Source organism: Talpa occidentalis, unplaced genomic scaffold, assembly GCF_014898055.3.
Source record: "Talpa occidentalis isolate TD23 unplaced genomic scaffold, MPIMG_talOcc4v2.1 talOcc4.9, whole genome shotgun sequence".
NCBI classification, from domain to species: Eukaryota; Metazoa; Chordata; class Mammalia; order Eulipotyphla; family Talpidae; genus Talpa; species Talpa occidentalis.
The window spans coordinates 76,046,095-76,065,876 of NW_023605305.1; the positions used below are offsets into that span (position 1 = coordinate 76,046,095).

At 48.5% G+C, this 19,782-nt stretch overlaps 2 protein-coding genes across 4 annotated transcripts in view; one reads left to right on the plus strand and one right to left on the minus strand.

Annotated features, from left to right (window-relative positions):
* Positions 1-518: 518 nt before the first annotated feature.
* On the minus strand, positions 519-4,144 carry TTC24 (tetratricopeptide repeat domain 24). The gene is made up of 6 exons (XM_054691547.1): positions 3,435-4,144; positions 3,035-3,238; positions 2,367-2,495; positions 2,088-2,200; positions 1,640-1,738; positions 519-629 (listed from the first exon to the last, which is right to left on the minus strand). Exons 1-6 carry the CDS (start codon positions 4,138-4,140, stop codon positions 519-521), a joined length of 1,362 nt encoding a protein of 453 aa, XP_054547522.1. The 5' UTR covers positions 4,141-4,144.
* A 6,426-nt stretch (positions 4,145-10,570) lies between these two features.
* Positions 10,571-19,782, plus strand: part of IQGAP3 (IQ motif containing GTPase activating protein 3) — a 39,230-nt gene continuing 30,018 nt past the window's right edge. For all 3 annotated transcript variants that reach the window (XM_037498521.2, XM_037498522.2, XM_037498523.2), the window contains exons 1-5: positions 10,571-10,659; positions 12,535-12,622; positions 16,923-17,079; positions 17,690-17,767; positions 19,272-19,348. In XM_037498521.2, the coding sequence (XP_037354418.1) occupies positions 10,623-10,659; positions 12,535-12,622; positions 16,923-17,079; positions 17,690-17,767; positions 19,272-19,348 (437 nt within the window). In that variant the 5' untranslated portion in view covers positions 10,571-10,622. The remainder of the gene's footprint in view (positions 10,660-12,534; positions 12,623-16,922; positions 17,080-17,689; positions 17,768-19,271; positions 19,349-19,782) is intronic.

Sequence of the window (19,782 nt, forward strand, 5' to 3'; positions counted from 1 at the left end):
ACCAGCAAGCAGTAGGCTTTCAACCTGTAGGCTCCAACATGCAAAGTTTCAGAAGCTAGGAAGGCCTTGAAAGCAGGGACAAAGAAACCATTCCAGAAAAGGTTCAGGGAAAATGGACTAGGGTCTTAAGAGATGAGCAGACATGGGAGCAGAGGGGGTGGGAATTGGGAAACTGTCAGTAAGACAGACAGGGAGGGGGAAGTCTCATGGAGGGAGGAGAGTCCAGGCATGGGTATAACCAGAGGGCTGGGGAGAGCATTCCCATTTCCTAGGAGTTGCACAGCCAGGGACAGCCTACAGTGGCTCTCTCTTGGGGCCAAATATGGGAACATCTGTTGGTCCATCTTCCTTTCTCCTCTAATTCTTCATTTCCAATCCACTTGAAGATCCATAAAGGCAGGGAACAGGACAGAGCAGCACCCCAGCCAAGTCCCCTCCTCCCCAGGTCCTCTACAAGGTCCCATTGTAGCTGAGACACCTCTCAACATCCTCCAGAGGTCACAGCCATCCCCCAAACTTTACCCCTGCCCCTCACCTGTGCCACACCTCTGTTGCGCCCTGTCCCGCCCCAGCTGGGGTATCTGTTGGGCAGGCCCCACCTGGAGCCTGGGCCTCCCTGGAGTTGAGGCCTGGGAATGACAAAGTAAAGGGAACCAGTTTGAGAGTAAAAAAAAGCTGTCCTAGTTGTGGGTGTATGCATGAGTGTATGTTCCCTGCAGACACACAACTCCAGAGAAACGTTCTAGACACAAACCCAGGTGTGCCCTGTGTCTGCGATGAAAGTCTTGCCTGAGGCCCTTTATTCTGTTAAGGTTCCCACTAGTAACTATCAAGTTAGAATTCAGGCTCATTCACTGTCAGATGAGCCAGAGCCTAATCATCACCCCATCCTGTCTGGGGCCTCAGGGGCAAAGTCACAAAAAGTAGGTGGCTGACTTTGGATGGAACCCAGGTCTTTTGATCACCAATCCATTCCTCTGCCTGTACCAGGCTATCTTAATGTTGCTTGAAAATGATAAATACAGTGTCCTGATCTTTAAAATAAGATAGGATATAAAACTTATTAAATACAGATAATAAATATTAACCTATAATTTCAATTCCTGGGGTGGGAAGTTTTCTGAGGGCATCTCAGAGGGAAAAGGCAGTTGGAAAGACATCAACCTGTTGAGAGAGGCCAGGAGGTAAAGTCAGAGTGAAGCGGAAGTGGAGAAGAGGCATGGTGGAGACCCACAGAACAATGTCCCTCCCTCAACACCCAATCTGGAAATGAGGCTCAGAGAGAGGAGTTTCCTTGGAGCACTATCTCCATCCTGTGGCCCTTTCAGGAACTGCGGCCAAGTAGGTGATTGTTCCTGGGTTTGGCTCAAGATCCTTGATTGCAACCTTTGATCTTCACCCTCTGGGCTGAAACCACTCAGCCAAAACACTGGTACCGCCCTAGGGTTGGAGACATGCCACTATCCCCCGCCCACCCCCAGGTGGCAAACGATATATATCCCATATGCAGGCCCTGGGGATATGAACACATGAGCAGTCAAGCACAGCATCCCTGAGGACATCAGCTCTGCTTACCACCCACCCCTGCCCTGGGCCACATCTCCCTACCCCCAGCTCCTCATCTCAAGTGTCATCTTACCAGGGTGTGTGTTGGGACCAGCCCACCCTGGGCTAAGTGGATCCGTATGGCATCCACTAGCTTGGCCACCAGCCGCTCTCGCACAGGATCTGGCTCCTTCTGGGGAGAGGGTAGATAAAGGGGTGATGGGGCAATCCACTAGGGATTGGGGAAGAAAGCAACAGGATAGGGAGGAGAGATGGGGACTTTGTCTCCTGTCTCTTCTGCCCCATTCCCGTGTCTTTGCCAAGGTCCTGCCACCACCTGCCCATAATCGTGGGTAGAGACTGCATTCCTCACACTGATGTCCTAGGACCCAGCACACAATGTGCCCAATGCATGTTTGATGAGTGGATGGTGGTGGGGTGAAGATAAGGAGTCCAGGCAGGAATGTCAGCCAGAGAAGGGAAAGCTGGATAGCAGACAGAGGGATAGCAGGGTAGTTAGATTCCCAAGTGGAGAGTCTTACCTGGCACCGGGCCAGTGCTTCCTTATAGTACTGCAAGGCCTGATGGTGCTGTCCCAGACTGGCTGCCGCAGCTCCCAGTCCCTCACAGGCCTGCCACTGCCCCTTCGTGTCCCCTGGGGAAGAGGCTAAGTAGTCCTCTCATGGCATGCCACAAAACTGACCCTTCCCTCTGGAGTTATCCCCACCCCAAGACCCCCCCATCTGTCACCCCTCCTACCCCAAGTTCCCTCAATTTTGAGTTCCCCACCCCCAAGTCACCTGCTAAGCCCTCAGTCTCACCAGCATCCTGGGCAGCCTGCAGAGCGTGCAGAAAGTTGTCTCTGGCAGTTTTGTGGTCCCCGAGCTGACTCAGTGCAAATGCCAGGCTGCCAAAGCTCCGACCCTGCTCCCACCGCTGCCCCACAGCGCCTGATGAAGGACCAACTCCATCCTAAGAGGGAACTTGGCTGCTCGGGCATCAGGACCCTCACCCCCCAACAAAGGAGGGAGTGTTCCTGAGTCCCAATGCGGTGCAGAGGCCCAAACCTTGCTCATTCCTTAGTTTGGCCTGAATGGCTCCCCCTGGCTAGTTTGAACTATGCAACAGCCTAGGAGGCAAGCAAGGCATATTAATATTAATAACTCCACATTTATACATGTGCACACCAAGTCTCAGAAAGTGAGAATGATTCATAATCATGATCAGAAGAACCACTGTGCTCCCTTCTCGCCTTCTCTTCCAGGCAGTGCTCCTCCCTCTGCCTACTGCTGCCTTCCCAACTCCAGGATGCAGCCTCTGGGCCCACATACCCCTGTTGGTCTTGCCCACCTCCTCATCACCCTAGTTCTGGACTTCCCAGCCCCAGAACTAGCCCTAAAGATTCCTTCATTTTTTATCCTTGGGGCCCCAGCTGGAAACCCCTCCAAATCCCTTGGTTACAGTCCCATTCCCCAGCCCTGGTACCCACCATGCAGATCAGCAGCTTTCTGGTGAAGCTCACGGGCCTCCTGATAGTTGCCGAGGGCGTTGTGAGCCATCCCAAGGTTGCTTAGCACGGTGGCCTCTTCTCCTGGTCCCTGGCACAGGGGCAAGGCCTGCAGGAAGGCCTCTGCTGCTAGCGGGAACAGCTGGAGCTGGGAGTAGCCCAGGCCTAGGTCATTATAGAGTTGCCCTAGAGGGCATACCACGGTCACTGGTAGGCCAGGTCAGAAGCAACTGAGGCTGTACCAGTGCACCTGTCCCCCTCTGCGAGGGCCCCCAACCCCTCTCCCAGCCTCAGAAATGCTTCTGCTTCTATCCCACCTCTCAAAGTATTACCAGGTCTGAGTCTCCCCCAGATTCCCCACCTCCTTTCCCCAAGGTCTCACCTAGCAGTCCCTGCTCAGTGCTCCTCTCGGCAAGCCTCCAACTCTCCTCCAGCACCTGCACCACTTTGTGTACCTCATGCTGCCCGCTCTTTAGCATACACCCTGCCACAGCCCCCAGGGCCAGGGCTGCAGCTCGGGGCTGCCCTGCTTGGGCATAGGCCTGGCTCGCTTCCTTCAAACAATGGGCAGCTAGCTCAGGCTGTCCCAGAGCCTGGTAGCAGGCTCCCATTTTTGCCTGGGCCTGCCCCTGGTCACCTAGTGGCTGGTAGTGGCCCAGAGCCCTGTGGTACCAGGCCAAAGCTTGAGGCAGGTCCCCCAGGGCTTGGTAGGCCAAAGCCACATTGAAACACTGGTCACCATGACTCCTGCCCTGTGCCTTTTCTTCAGGTTGGGCTCGCAGGAGCAGCTCAAGGCCTCTGGCTGGGTCCCCAGTCTCCACGTAGGCAGCTCCCAGGTTGAAGGCACAGGCCCGGAGAACGGGGGTGTCCCTGGTTTGTGGGGCCTCGGTGGCCAGGAGGAAAGCCTTCTGGAAGCTGGTCACAGCTTCATGGTTCCTGCCGGCCAGTAGGGCCCCATGGCCAGCTCTGGTGAGGGCTTGGATGTTGGCCTCTTGCTGTGGCCACTTTCTTTTCTTCTTTTTCTTCTTGGAACTTGAGGACTCGGGCTCAGGCTCTTGGGATATATCTTCAGAGTTGGGGAAAGACATGGGGAGCATGTCTGATAATGGGGAGCAGAGGGATCTATGTGTCACTCTGGGCTTTCTCTGAAGACAGACCCCTCGAGTGCACTTCAGCTCTACCCTGGCCCAGTGTGACTTTTGAGGTGTCAAGGATTTCTCTGCCATCTCACTTTACTGCACTCGTCCCATTGGGCACCACATTAACACTCACCCTAATGTCCTAATTCTTAGACCCCTTCAAGACAAGGTTCAAGTCACGGCTTCCTTCAGAAAGCCTCCCTCTGCTCCACCAACTGGGTCCTTCTTCTCCACCCCTACTGCACTTATGCTGATGTCACACAGTGACATGGCCTTTGTCACACAGTGTCACTTGCGCCTTTCCCTACCCTTTGGAACAAGGGTCAGGCACATAGTTTCTCAATAAATGTTTATCAAGGAGATGAAAAAGTTCTGTGGATGGATGGTGGTGATGTTCTGCTGAACTGTATGCTTAAGAATGAGTTAAGCAGTACAGTTCATGCTATATACATTTTACTATAATAAAAGAAGATAGTTGAGTGAATAAATGAGTGGCTGCATCAACATCAACAGCGCGCATAGGGCCTCTGCTGCAGCACCGTCTGTTCACACATCAGTGTGCCTCCCCGCAGCCCTTCACCCAGGATCTCATCTCAAGATGTAGATCAAGTCAGGTTAACAAATACTGGGGAGCTCCTGCTGTGGACCCGGGAGTCACACAAATCTGGGGGGTGGGCGGGGGGGGGAGGCACAAAGGTGGAAATGTGGACAAATTGGCAAGGAGCCAGCTTCTACAGTGCAGGTTCTGTTTCTCCACTGATTGCCCACTCCCCGTCTTAAGGAGAAACCTCTTTCCACCCTGTCTCCATGGTATTCTGTCTGCTAGTTGGTGCCAGTCCCCCAACATCCTGCTCTGGTCTTCAGGATCCTCATAAACCCAAGTACATTTCTCACATCCTCATGTGTTTCCCGTTAGTATCTCACCCTTGAGAAGCAAAGCCTTTTCATGGACACTCCTCCCAGGAGAAGGGAAAAGGAGTGGAAAAGACCCAGTCACTGAGCTCTCAGCCACCCCCCCACCCCGCCATTTTCTCCTTCCTTTTTTTTTTTCTTCCTTTTTTAGGAGAGGCAGGCAGAGGTGATACATTCTCTTTTTAAAGAAAGTCCCACTGCTCCCAAGAAAACCCAGGAATTCTTCTCTCTAAGGTCCTCATCCATGGGTTCCTGGCTCCCACACCCCGGACTTGGAGCCCCAGCCACAGGAAGCCTTACCTCCTTCGGTCTCCTCAGAAGCTGGCTTTCTAGAATGGCCCCTCTGGCTTGGGTTACCTCCCCTAGCTCTTTGCTCAGAGTCCCTGGGGTTACCAGACAACTAAGTACCGCCCTTCATTCCTAGGGAATTCTTTGATAGACAGTTCAGGTGTCCTCTCTCAGTGCTGAACCCTGATGATGCTTTGGCACAGACATTTGGATTCTATTGCAGTTCCTGCCCTATCACTCCCTATCCCTGTGGACACATCCCTCAAGTCCCACACTTAAAGCAATGAATCAAAGTGTCACAGGCTTGTGCCAACCACAAAGATCATCTATTTCATACCCTTGTTTCACCAAGAAGAGGATCAGACTCAGCTTGTATAAGTTGCCTAAAGCCACATAGTCCTGCAGCTGGGATTAGACCCTCAGGTTTTCTGATTCTGGTCTCACTAGCCTAGGGTCCCTTTCACTACACCGTGATTGCAAGCTTTAATGAGGTTTGGGTTGTCCCAGAAGTGCAGCCTTTCAAATACACAAAATCTCTCTCTCTCTGTGTCTCTCTGTATCTCTCTCTGTCTCTCTGTCTCTCTCTCTCTCCCTTTCACACTGTGCTTCTTTGGGATATTTTCACATTTGCAAACAGGTAAAAGGTTGATGATCAGGAGAGACCTCGAGATCAGAAGAGCCTCCCTACCTCCAGATTCCTTTTCCCAGCTACAATGATCTTCAATCTCAAGTCCTGCTTAATGAGAGGACAGCAGGCCTCAGGACCACAGGCACCTACTGACCTAACTCACCAAAGGGGGCCCACATCAGAAACCAAATGTCCTCATTTACTTGGGGGAAAGGCTCTTTTAAGTAGAGAGGACTCTGCTCTGCCAGAACCAAAATTAGAAGGAAATAGCTGGGCTCACCTCTATTTGCCCACAGCCTATGCTGATTGTCTGCTGTGTGCAGGCCTGGTGCTTGTGCCACAGATAGTGCCCATGCCCGGAGCAGGATCCCTAGCTGCCCATAGCTTCTGCCCATGGGCTGGGGCTTCAGGATGCCACCACAGCCTGGCCCAGGCCAAGTATCCAACTCAGTCTGTGTTCACTCAGGACTCCCCTTAGTGGGGAAGGTGAGATGGGGAGGGGCCAGGGACTGCAACTGCTTTCACCCAGGTTCCAATGACCTCTGGATGATCTAGTGATCATTTTGGGGAATCACTTTCTTGTTTGATTCCCTGCTTTTTCTGACATAGCCTTGCAACTCTCTCCTCATGTAGTTTCTGTGATGCAGTGTGTCCTGGCTCTCTTTCTTCTTTCTTCTGTTTGACAGTTTACTGCTCTGTCTCCTTTGATGGAGCCTCTGTCCACTTCTTAAATGTTAGTGTTCCCCAACACCCTATCCTTTTATTTTACATACTTCCATGAACATTTCATCCACTCCTCTGATTTCACCATCCTCAGTAAGTTGATCATTTCTAAATGCATATCTCTAGATTTAGCTTGTGCAAGCAAAATTCCTACTTTCTCGCATCTACCCATCCTGTTTTCTCACTGTTATTTGGTAAATCAGGCTCTAAGCTAGAAACCTGGGGGACATGATTCTCCTGCTCTCTCCTAGCACTCAAAGTTTCTACTTCTGAAGCCTCTCTCCATTGTGCCCTCTCTTCAGCAAACTCATGGCCATGGCCTTGGAGCTGGGATAATATAAGGTGATTAAGAACTCAAGGTTGGAATTGGACTGAGTTTGAATCTTGTGTAATATTTTTAAGCCTCAGTATCCACATCTGTACTACGAAGATTAAAAAGATGGCCTTTCCTCCCTGGTGGCGCAAGGGGTTAAAATGCAACCTATGAAGCTATCTGCAGCCACTGCAGCATGAGTTCGATCCCCGACCAGGGAGTTACCCACATGGCGCAGTAGACCTCTCCTGACTTGCCTGCTGCTCCCCTCAGCAGTGTATTTCAGTCAATCTGCCTGTTCTGTTCCCCATTCTGTCTCTGGTGAATCCTCTCTCACCCCTCCCGCCACTCCTCTGGCCTGTACCCCAGTTCTTGTATGCATAAATAAATAAATCTTTAAAAAAATAAAAGATGGCCTTTATGAATGTTGAATAGAGTGCCAACATATAGTAAACACTGGATTCATGTGTTGGTCTATAATTTTAGAATTCCAGAAATATATCTCTTGTCTCAAGGTCCTATTCTACTGAGATGGTAGAAACAACATAAGTCAGTTTGGTTTACCTCTCTTTTCTCCCAGGATGAAGTCCAAATTGGGGGGATGTGTGGGATGCTAAGACTTGAGAGGAGAGGCCCATCTGATCCTTGGCCACCTATTTACTAGCCACTGACACACCCCCTTTCTCCTCATCTATCTGGCCTTTTCAGGCCCAGGGGCCCATCTCCCAAGCAGAAGAGGGGGTAACTCATCCAGGTACTTCTTTTCTGAGTGGGTTGGGGGAATTTCTGCATGACTAAGAACATCTATGCTTGGCTCATTACACAACTATTCTTTCTCACGACTGATTCTCTCTACTTCCCCACCCTGATGGGGGGCAAAGGGGACTCCTTTGCCTTCTGGTCTCACAACACCTACTTTCTTCAAATCCCTCTTTTTCCAAAGTTTTGTCTCAGTTCCAGGCCTCCTCTGTCCCTCTGAAGTTCTGGATATTTTGTTTCCAGCCCTTCAAACTTTTCCCCTGAGGCCATGAGCCAAGGCTGCCTAGAGGCTTCAGTAGGGAATGAGGGAAAAGGCAAAAGGGGAAATCCCAGGCAGGGGCTATCAGTAGATATCCAACATTTTTTCAACATAGTCATTGTAATTATTTTTATTAATTCAGACCCTTTTATTTCTCACCTGTGCTATAAATTTTCTGCAATAAATTTCCAACTGGTCTCTGTCCCTCATTTCACCCCCTCCAAGCCCCTGCTGCAAAAGAAATCGTTTTGAATTATAAATCTGGTTCTGACCTATGTCTAAAGTGTTCTTTGTTTGGCTCATGGCTGCTCCCCAGACCACATCCCAGCACCTGCAGGATCTAGTCCTGTGCCTCTCTGTAGGGTAAGGAAAAATGTCAGGCTTTTCTTCCCTCCCGCCATCAGGATAGATGATGGATCCTTGCAGTCCTGAATGCATGCCTGATGGTGGACACCTGGAGTAGGGTGTGGGCATAGGTAGATGGGATTCACCTGGGCTAAGACTGTGCTTTTTTAAGGGCGGCGTCACAGGGACGCCAGCAGCAGCAGAAGCCAAAAGAGAAGTCGAGAGAGAAACAGAAGCTGAGAGAAGGCCAGAGAGCCCAGATAGAGTGAAGACTTGCTGGGGGGCCGGGAGGCTGGCCAGCACCCCTGCTTGCCGTATGCCTCGTGAACCCTAATAAAAAACCTGCAAAAACTACTGAGGACTCTGACTCCTCCTTTACCCGGTCTGCTGGATCATAGAAAATCTGCACTGGTCCATTCCTGACCCTACACCCTGGTTGAGCTTTGTTCTCCTATAAAACCAAACAGATTTAAATTTCACAAACTGAAATGCAACTCAAAACTACAATAAGATACCATCTTACACCAGTGAGAATGGCACATATTAAAAAAATTAGCAACAACAAATGTTGATGGGGATGCGGAGAAAAAGGAACTCTCCTGCACTGCTGGTGGGAGTGCAAACTGGTCCAACCACTATGGAAAACCGTGTGGAGTTTTCTCAATCTGCTAAAAATGGAGCTTCCATATGATCCTGCAATTCCACTCCTAGGTATTTACCCAAAGGACACGGAAACATTAATTCAAAAGGGCACCTGCACCCCTATGTTTATTGCAGTACTATTTACAATAGCTAAGCTATGGAAACAACCCAAATGCCCAAAAATAGATGACTGGATCCAGAAGATGTGGTACATATACACAATAGAATATTACTCAGCAATCAAAAAAGATAAACTAATGCCATTTGCAGCAACATGGATGGAGCGGGAAGGATCTGAAATAAGTCAGAAAGAAAAAGAAAAATACCGGATGGTCTCACTCATAGCAGGAATTTAGAAAACCTAAATAAGGGACCAGGAAAAAGGCTAATTATAATTAAAAAAAGTGAAAATCAAAATCAACAAGCAACTATAAACCAGAGACACACTACAGTGGGGAGAAGGGAGTAGGATCAAAACAAGGGTGGTAGGAATTTTACAGGGATGATAACCCAGATGAAAATGCATACATTGCACAAAAATGAAAAATGATGTAAAAAATATATAAAATCAAATAAATTTCCCAAACTCACCTCCTTTCTTGAACAGGCTGCTTGACTGGGACTCCTCTCTCCTTCAATCTAATGAATTCTGTTCACTTTTTTTTTTAAGATTTATTTTTATTTATTTATGCATACAAGAGGTGGGAGACCAGAGGTGGGAGGGGGGGAGGCGTGATGATGGCGGGGAGGCGATGAGAGGATTCATCAGAGACGAAGTGGGGAGCAGAACAGCCGGATCTACTGAAATACATCGCTGAGGGGAGCAGCAGGCAAGACAAGGGAGGTCTGCTGCGCTTTACATGGGTTAGCTCCCTGGCCGAGATGGAACGAAATCAGGCTGCTGTGGCTGGCAATAGCCCGATAGCACTGAAACCTAAGCCCTACGCCACCAGGGAGGCACAAATCCTGTTCACTTTTTAACCCAGATCAACTGTCACCTCAACTAGGAAGTCTTCCTGTATGTCCTTCATAGCTCCTAATTACAGAAATTACCTCCTCCGTCTAAGGAGGATTGTCTGTATATCATAGACCTTTGACTATATATGTCTATCGCTTTTTCCAGACCCAGCAATCTTCTTCAGGGAATTGACTGTACTTATTTATCTCTGCACCCTACACCGCCTAGTTAAGTGCACAGCGCCAAGTAGGTCTTCAAGTTAGCCAAACCCAAGAATACTATAGACGGTAGAGAAGGGTTCCTGGGAACACCAGGGGTAATGACCAGGGCAAGGCAAGGGCAAGGGTATATGGTACTTAAAATAAGGTCTAGAAGGGAAGGAGGAAAAAGAGCCCAGGGTACCTCCAGAAAGGGAGCGCCCTTCCCTGACTCTGGGGGCTATGGTCTTTTTGTGTCTCCCCACCTGGCTGGGCGCCTCCGACGCAAGAAACTACAAATCCCAGAGGCCCCTGCGGCACACACCGGAAGTGTCCTGCCGCACTGTGGCGCCGGTGAGGGGCGGTGGCCCAGCGGCGGGAGATTCAAACCTGGAAGAAGGAGGAACATGGAGGGGAGAGGAATGGGCCCCAGCCGTGCGGTCTGTGAGTGCCAGAAGGGACCAGGAGGGTTCATCAATGGTGCTGCTGATCGGGAGTGGTCCTGGGAGAGGTCGTAGCGAAGACCGGGCGCGGGGCTTGCCTGGCAAGGGCCCGCGGGACTGTGTTTCTTTGGGAGGGAGACTCAGTCTGTACTCCAGCGGGCGGAATCGGGGCTGAGAAATGCCCCGACTTACTGCCGCACTTCAGAGCTTACAAAGAGTTTGTCCTTGTACCCAAATTCTTGGGCTCCAGGGCCGCATGTTCCTTAAGGCTCAGCAGTATACTGATGGCTACCGTTTTGCCGAGCGCCACCAGGGGACAGGGCACAGAAAGAGACCTGGGGAACTCCTTGTGTGGTTTGTTGGGGTTTTTTTTGTTTGTTTGTTTGTTTTGTTTTGTTTTTAAAATGCCGTTTTGAGACAATGGCTCTCAAGCTTTAGGGTGTCAGAGTTATGTGGGAAATTAGTTTAAAATGCAGATTCCTGAATTCTATCACAGAGCTTCAGCTCTGGTGGTTCTGGATTGGGACCCATAAACTGCATTTGTAATCCACACTGCTGTGCTTCTTCCCTCGCCCCAGTTAATTGTGATGGAGGTAGTTCTTGCATTACACTCTCTAAAACACTGTTTTAGAGAGACTAGGGTTGAAAGAATAGGATGGCTGAGACGTTTCCATCCGATCTTCTGAATGAAAGGCAAAATCTCCTTCCACTTACCTTTCTTAGGGCTCAAAAAGCAAAGTCTAACTACACTCATCTGTTGAAGGAAAGCTGGTTCCAGACATAAGGAGGGCAGAACGACTTATTTTTTTTTAAATAATTTGTGTGCATGTACAAGGTCCTGCCCATCTCTCACAGTCCTGGATTCATAACTCTGAAGTGATATCATTCACTTACTGGTTTATTTTCCATGCTTAGCAACCAACGCTTGTTTCTTGTACACACCCTTGGAGGGACTGATGGTTTCCTGTGATTGGCCAGTGTGTTCAAATCTGAGCATGAAGGGGTGTGTGTGTGTGTGTGTGTGTGTGTGTGTGTGTGTAACTTGCTTAACTGCCACTTCAAATAAGACCTACCCCTCCCCCAATCATATTGCAGTGTATGCAATATAAGGAAATAAGATAGAGTGGGAATGCCTTTAAATGCTGAGCCAAAGACAGATTTACTGAGCTCTGCCTCTTTTCAAGTCCTTGGTGTATGTGTGTAGCCTTCTCTCATCTGTCTGATTTTGTATTCTCTTTCCTAAGTAGTCTAGAGAAATAGGGGAGAGGTTGAGGGAAAAGGGTAAAGGGAGCTGTGGCTAAGGCAGAATATGAGTGCTGTCTCATTTAAGGGATTCCCTACTATTTGGAGGTGAGAGTATTGTCTGCATTTTATTTGGCCTGGAAAATTATTTTCCTACTCAAGTGATCTGTGCCAAAAAGGAAAGTGATACCTTTGTGATCTTTTGAAATTCTTTGTCCTTTCACTTAATCCCAAGTGAGGGGCATTTTCCACATGGTTCCCTCTGTTGAACTGTCTTTACTCCTTTTCACCTGATTGTTCTTTAAGATTTTTCTCATAGGTAGAATTCTTTGCTTCCTCTGCCACTTTCATTGACTGTTCATGAGCTACCATCACACTTACCACATGAAATTACACTTTTTAGTTATATGTTTTTCTCCTCCAGTAATAATCTCTGTATTATAGGATACAGACTCAGATAGCTTTACTGGGTGGGAGCAGAAGATTGGAGCTAGGTGTCACCTGGGAAGAGGGGGACAGGAATGTGAGAGATGCTTCAAGTCTCTGAGCAGTTGCCTAAGAAAGTCTGTTAAGTTTTAAGGCTAAGACTCTCATCTATGCTCCCTTCACTGACCTTATCCCCTTGCATTCCCAGATGAACGCCTCACAGCTGAGGAGATGGATGAGCAGAGGCGGCAGAATGTAGCCTACCAGTACCTGTGCCGGCTAGAGGAAGCCAAGCGGTGAGTAAAGGGACTGCCTCTTCCAGTCTCCCTTTCCCACCCTGCTCCCCACCCCACAGCGCCAGCTGCCCAAAGCAAATGCAAAAGGGCTAGAGTCCATTCTGTGAAAAGGGAGAGTTGAGGGCCTCTTAGGTGGTGCAGGGATTAGAGTCTCAGCGCTATGAAGCTATCACCAGTCACTGCAGCCTGAGTTGATACCCCCCCCAGGGAGCTAATAACCCACATGGCGCAGCAGACCTCTTCTGTCTTGCCCGCTGCTCCCCTCAGCAGTGTGTTTCAGTAGATCTGCCTGTTCTATTCCCCTACTCTGCCAGCGGTGAATCCTCTCACCCTTGCATCTCTGGCCTATACCCCAGTTCTTGTTTGCATAAATAAATAAATATAAATCCTTAAAAAAAAAAAAAGGAAAAGCAAGAGTTGAAATAACACCTTTAAAAAAAACCCTTTACTTTTTTAGAGTGTCTTAGGTTCATAGTAAAATTAAGAGGAAGATGCAGAGATTTCCTATATAACCCCTATCCCTACCTATGTGTAATTTCTCCTATCATCAACACCCCCCCCCATAAAAGTGGTACATTTATTATAATTGATGAGCCTTTGACATATATAATTACCTCAAGTCCATGGTTGACCTTAGGGTTCATTCTTGGTGTTGTGTAATCTGTGGGTTTGGACAAATGTATCCATTATTATAGTATCATAGAATTTCACCACCCTAAAAATCCCTGTACCTCTTCTTCTTTTTTTTTTTTTTTTAAGATTTTATTTATTTTTTCACAGACAAGCTAGGGGGTGGGGGTGGGTGGGAGGATTCACCAGAGACAAGAGTAGGGAGCAGAACAGGCAGATTTACTGAAATACACTGCTGAGGGGAGCAGTGGATGAGACAGAAGAGGTCTGCGGCACCATATGGGTTTCTCCCTGGCCAGGGCTCAACTCAGGCAGGCACTGTTGGTAATAGCTCTAAGACTTAATGCCAAGACCACCATGAAGAGCCCCATTCCCTCCCCTCTCTTTTCATACCCCTCCCACCACCAGCTTTCCCCCGATACCCACACCCACTACTGTTTCAATAGTTTTGCCTTTTCCACAGTATGTAGCCTTTTCAGATTGCATTCTTTCTCTTGGTAATATGCATTTGAGCTTACAGTGTGTCTTGTCATGGCTTGATAGCTCATTTCTTGTTAATGCTGAATAATATTCCATGGTCTGGATGTACTGTAGTTATTATAATACATTCTTGACAATCATGAATAAAGTCGCTATGAACATTTGCTTATAGGTTATTGTGTGGACATAAGTTTTAAACCCCTTTGGGTACATACCAAGGAGTATGACTGCTAGATTCTACAGTAAAAGTGAGTTTAGTGAGGAGATACCAAACTGCCTTTCAAAGTGGCTATAACATTTTGCAATGAATGAGAGCTTCTGTTACTCCACATTTTCACAACATTTGATGTTGTCAGTGTTCCAGATTTTTGCCTTTCTAATACATGTGTCGTGGGGTCTTGCTGTTATTTTAATTTGCAGGCCCTTGACAACCTATGATGTGGTGCATGTTTTCATATGCTTACTGTCATCTGTTCATCTTCTTTGATGAGGTGTCCTAAGGCTTTCGGCCCATTTTTTAGTTGGTTGGTTGTTGTTTTAAAAGTTCTTTGCTGGGCCTCCCCGGTTTGAGCGCTTTGCGAAGCTGGCGGCCTCTGCGGCGCCGGTTCGATCCCCGGCTGCTTTTAAAAGTTCTTTGCAATTCTCTCACCCTCCCGCGCTTCTGACTGTACCCAGTGCATGTATAAACAGTCATGTCTATAAATTAAAAGATATTTGGAATAACAGTCGTTTATTAGATACCTCTTTTTTTTAAAAAAAAGATTTATTTATTTATGCATACAAGAACTGGGGTACAGGCCAGAGGTGCAGGGGTGAAAGGATTCACCAGAGACAGAGTGGGGAGCAGAATAGGTGGTCTGACCAAAATACTCTGCTGAGGGGAGCAGTGGGCGAGACAGGAGAAGTCTGCTGCACCATGTGGGTTTCCTGGCCAGGAATGAAACTCATGCTGCAGTGGCTGCGGATATCTGTGTCTTCACCCCTTGTGCCACCAGGGAGGCCCCTCTTTAAGATTTTCTACACAGGTGGTTATAGCATTTGCAAACAAAGGCAACATCGTATCTTTTTATCCTCCTACATACTCTATACATATCTCTAAAATCTCTGGAGGTTTGCTACATAACCATGCCTTATAATGCCCAACTAAGTTACCCCATTAATCCTTGGAAAATCAACACCCAGGATATTTTCAGAATTTTATGATTCTCTCAAAAAAGTCAACGTTTACAGCTGGTAAAAGTTTTCAAGTTAGACTCTTAAAAAGTTTTGGTTGTAGGGCCTCCCCTGGTGGCGCAGCAGTTGAGCGCTGGGCTGTGAAGCTGCCCGCAGCCTCTGCAGCGCCGGCAGCTGGTGAGGGTCCCACATGGTGTGCAGACCTCTCCTGTCTCGCCCGCTGCTCCCCTCAGCAGTGTATTTCGTGAGTCTGCCTGTTCTGTTCCCCACTCTGGCTCTGGTGAATTCTCTCACTCCCCCGCACTTCTGACTGTACCCAGTGCTTGTATAAATGAATAAATAAATCTTTAAAAAAGTAAATAAAAAGTTTTGGTTGTACTGTCTCTTAATCATCTTTTTTTTTTTTAAAGATTTATTTATGCATACAAGAACAGGGGTGTAGGCCAGAGGTATGGGGGTGCGGGAGAATTCACCAGAGACAGAATGGGGAACAGAACAGGCAGATTTACTGAAATACACTGCTGAGGGGAGCAGCAGGTGAGACAGGAGAGGTCTGCTGTGCCATGTGGTTAGTTCCCTGGCTGGGGATTGAACTTGTGCTACAGTGGCTGCTAGCTTTATAGTGGCGATGCTTAACCCCTTGCACCACCAGGGAGGCCCTCTCTTAATCATCTTTAATTTAGAACAGTTCACTTTCCCTTTTCAGTTATTTATGTCATTGGCTTATTGAAGAAACAAGTCGTTTGCTTTGTAGAACTCTATATTCTGTCTTTGTTGGTCTCCTTGTCACTTAACTTGTTCCTATATATCTGTTTCCTGTAAACAGATCTTGACTCTGAAGTCTTGGTTAGGTTCAGGTTCAACATTTTTTTTGCGAGAACTTTTCCTTGGTGGTGGTGTGCCCTTCCTACAAGAGTTGGGGTACAGGCCAGAGGTGTAGGGGGTGGGAGGATCACCAGAGACAGAGTGGGGAGCAGAACAGGCAGATGCACAGAAATACACTGCTGAGGGAAGCAGCGGGCGAGTCAGGAGAGGTCTGCTGCGCCATGTAGGTTGCTCCCTGGCCAGGGATCGAACTCATGCTGCAGTGGCTACCAATAGCTTGATGATGCTATTTTTAACTCCTGCACCATCAGGGAGGCCCTCATTAGCTCATTTAATCCTGGCAACTGTGGCAGGATGTACGGGTCATATTATTTCCATTCTGCAGATGATATAAATGAAGCTCAGAGAGGTGAAGTGGGGGAGCTAGGGAGGAAAGCAGGTCTTCTGTGGACTGTGACCTTTCTGTCCCTTTGTGCTGCTCCTTCCCCATGGGAGGGTTCCCCACTCCCTTCATCATCATCATCAAAGCTGGGTTATGGGCTGTATAGATCATTCAGGCAGATATGACTTTCCTGTGCCTTGGTTCTCAGAAAACATGCAGAATGAAAGAAGTAAGCGGATTCAGCTCACAGGCATGATCAAGCAGGTTCAGGATCTGTCAGTTAAGATTTTCTAGGTGGGGCCTCCCCGGTGGAGCAGCGGTTGAGCGCTGGGTTGCGAGGCTGCCCGCCACCTCTGCAGCGCCGGTTCGATCCCCGGCTGCTCCCCTGCCACCGGAGGAGGGTCCCACATGACGCGCAGACCTCTCCTGCTGCCTGCTGCTCCCCTCAGCAGTGTACTTCAGTCCTTCTGCCTGCTCTGCTCCCCGCTCTGGCTCTGGTGAATTCTCTCCCCCTCCCGCGCTTCTGACTGTACCCAGTGCTTGCATAAATAAATAATTAAATAAATGAATGAATGAATAAATAAATAAATAATCTTAAAAAAAAAAGATTTTCTAGGTGACTGGAGGCTGGGGATTGACCAAATCAGGTGTTTGGACAGCTGGGGGGAAATGGGAACAGCAGGCAATGGCCAGAGAGCAGGAGAAAGTCAGGCTGCTGACGGGGGAGGTAGGGGGGACAGAAGGTCCTGTGGTTAGAAGGAACTGCTGCGGCCTGCCAGTGTGGATCACCACGTATTCTGGTCCCCTCAGCTGGATGGAGGCCTGCCTGAAGGAGGAGCTTCCTTCGCCAGTGGAGCTGGAGGAGAGCCTTCGGAATGGAGTGCTGTTGGCCAAACTAGGCCATTGTTTTGCACCCTCTGTGGTTCCCTTGAAGAAGATCTATGACGTGGAGCAGCTGCGGTACCAGGTGGGGAACAGAGGTCTCTACCTTCCTCCTTCTTCCTCTTAAAATGCCCCTTCTCAAAGCTTAAAAGAGTAGGATGACCACATAATTATTGTCCAAACCCAGACACTCATGAACATGAGAGGAGAATGAAAGTGCTAGTAATCATTGTACAAGGACAACAATTGTGTCTCACAGCCAGATGGTGTGTACTAGCCTTAGCAGTAAAGGACACTTGTCTAGGTGAACTTGAAGGTGCTCCCAATGTAAGGTTTCCAAGAATTTTCTACGCCCACTCTACACTTGGAGGCTGTGGGCTTTGTCATCTTCATGATGCTGCCAAGGTATTCCGCCCCTTCCTTGCATTCTAGCCAGCGCAACCCTCCACCCCTTTCCATCCCAGTGAGCGACTCTTTTTCTAGGATAGTAATCCTATCCCCGTGCCATCCTTCCCAAATGTCCAGGTGGGTCATCCATTCCTGGTGGTTTCTGTACTGGGGTGATGGGAAATGCATAGGGTAAGGGCCTCTGGCTCCCCCCTCCTCTTGAATCTCCTAGCTGTGGTCTGGACTCTGCCCATTGGGAACCCTGAGAACTATGAAAATAAATTCTCTTCTCTTTCCTTCTCTTTCAGGCAACTGGCTTGCACTTCCGTCACACAGACAACATCAACTTTTGGCTGTCTGCAATAGCCCACATTGGTCTGCCTTCGGTAACAATGGCCCTCAAGATTGGTTCTTTATTCTTCACCAGCCCCCCAGACCTACCCCCAGCACAGACACTTTCCCAGGGGCCCGTTAGCTCTCATCTCCATGTGTCTTCTAAACTAACTTATTCTGAGCATCTAAGTTCCTTGGGCTGTGTGTCTTTGAACCAGGTTACTTGGTCTCCATCCACTATCCTGTGGATAAAAGATGGTGAAGGCTCCTTGGCCCAAGTGTGTTCTGCCCAATTTCCCTTAGGCAAGTGAGGCCCTGTGTAAAGCAGGAGATGGGTCTTATCTAGGCCAGCCATCTTTTCTCCAGAAATTCATAGTGTGAAGTAAGGGCACACACATCCTGAGGAGGGAGACCCTGGTTGACACATGCTGCATGTCCTCTCACTCTTTGAATCTCCGTGTATCTCTTTTTTTGTTTGTTTGTTTTTTAAGATTTATTTATTTATTTATACAAGCACTGGGTATAGTCAGAAGCGCGGGAGGGTGAGAGAATTTACCAGAGCCAGAGCGGGGAACAAAACAGACTGATGAAATACACTGCTGAGGGGAGCAGCAGGCGCAGCAGGAGAGGTCTGCGCGCCATGTGGGACCCTCGCCAGTGCCCAGGGATTGAACCAGTGCTGCAGAGACTGTGGGCAGCTTTGCGGCCCAGCGCTCAACTGCCGCGCCACCAGGGGAGGCTCTCAGTGTATTTCTTATCTGGAAAATGGGACTAGTAATCTCTGTCCCGTCTACCTTATGTCGGTAGGTTTTCATGACCTGTGTAAATTTCCTTTGTGAGTTATAAAGAACTGTGCAAATTAAAATATAAGTGTATGTCTTCTTTCTGCTTTGTCTTCTTTACTGTGATGAGAACTACCAAGCAAGGAAATGACATCAAAGTAACACATATTCCTCAGCTGGGCTGGAACACATGCAGGTCTCTAGATTTGGTTCTTTCTTGTGAATCTAAAGTAACCGAGAGGTATTAAGGTTAGACCTTGTTACAGTCGCTCGGTGGCCTGGGAAGCCATGCCAGGGCAACTCAGCTTTTAAAGGGACCTCCCTCACCACAACTGAGGGATCTTGGTTCTTGCCCCTGCCCCGCCCCTTGGTCCTTGGCAACATATAACTCATTGGGCCCTCTGGGGGTCCAGCCAGCTTCCCACTTGCCACCTTTCCAGTGAGAGTTTGATGTATGGGGCATAGGCTCACTGTGTCTATAGGATGAACATGAGGGCCACATCCCTTTATCCTGGATTGCCTTGTCTGATATTTGGTTAATCTGCAGCTGTGTGTCTGTGGATGAGTTTTGGATTAGTCTGTGTCTCTAGTGCCCTTCTTTTATGCTGGGCTGGCTATAAATGGTTGGGAATTGTCTAGATAACCTAGACCAACCCAGGCCGCAAGGGAGCACACATTCTAGGTGAGAGAGGAAGCCCATTCCTTAGCCCCCTGTCTCCGTATCTGGTGCTGCTTTAAGATCTTCAAGGTAGTAACTGGCTGGTTTCTCCTCCAGACCTTCTTCCCTGAGACCACAGACATCTATGACAAGAAGAACATGCCCCGGGTAGTCTACTGCATCCACGCACTCAGGTGAGACAGCCCCAACTTTGTCCTCTAGCTTCCTCTGCATGGATGCAGCTAACAATAATAGCAGCATTGCGTCAAGAAGCGTGGAGGGTCGACCACAGCAAGCCCTTCTCAGGAGAGAGAAACTTTAGACTTACATAGTTGTGTTAGATTTACGTGCATGTGTGTAGACATATTTAAGGGCAGGCAGGTAAGAGTCTTTAGCTTATGACTGGGGTACAAAGGAATCAGAATAGTATCCATCAAGAGTATTACATACAAGTCACTTAGTGTGAACTGGAAAGACTGTTTGGTCCTACTAACAGCCACTCTGTGACCGTTTCTAGTGTCCATGGTGTCATCTCTTCCAGGCTTCTTTTCCTGTGTCCTTTCAAGCTTCTGTGCCCTGGCTCAGTGTGTCCCTACTTATGCACTTTCCACCTTCTTTTTCCATCCAA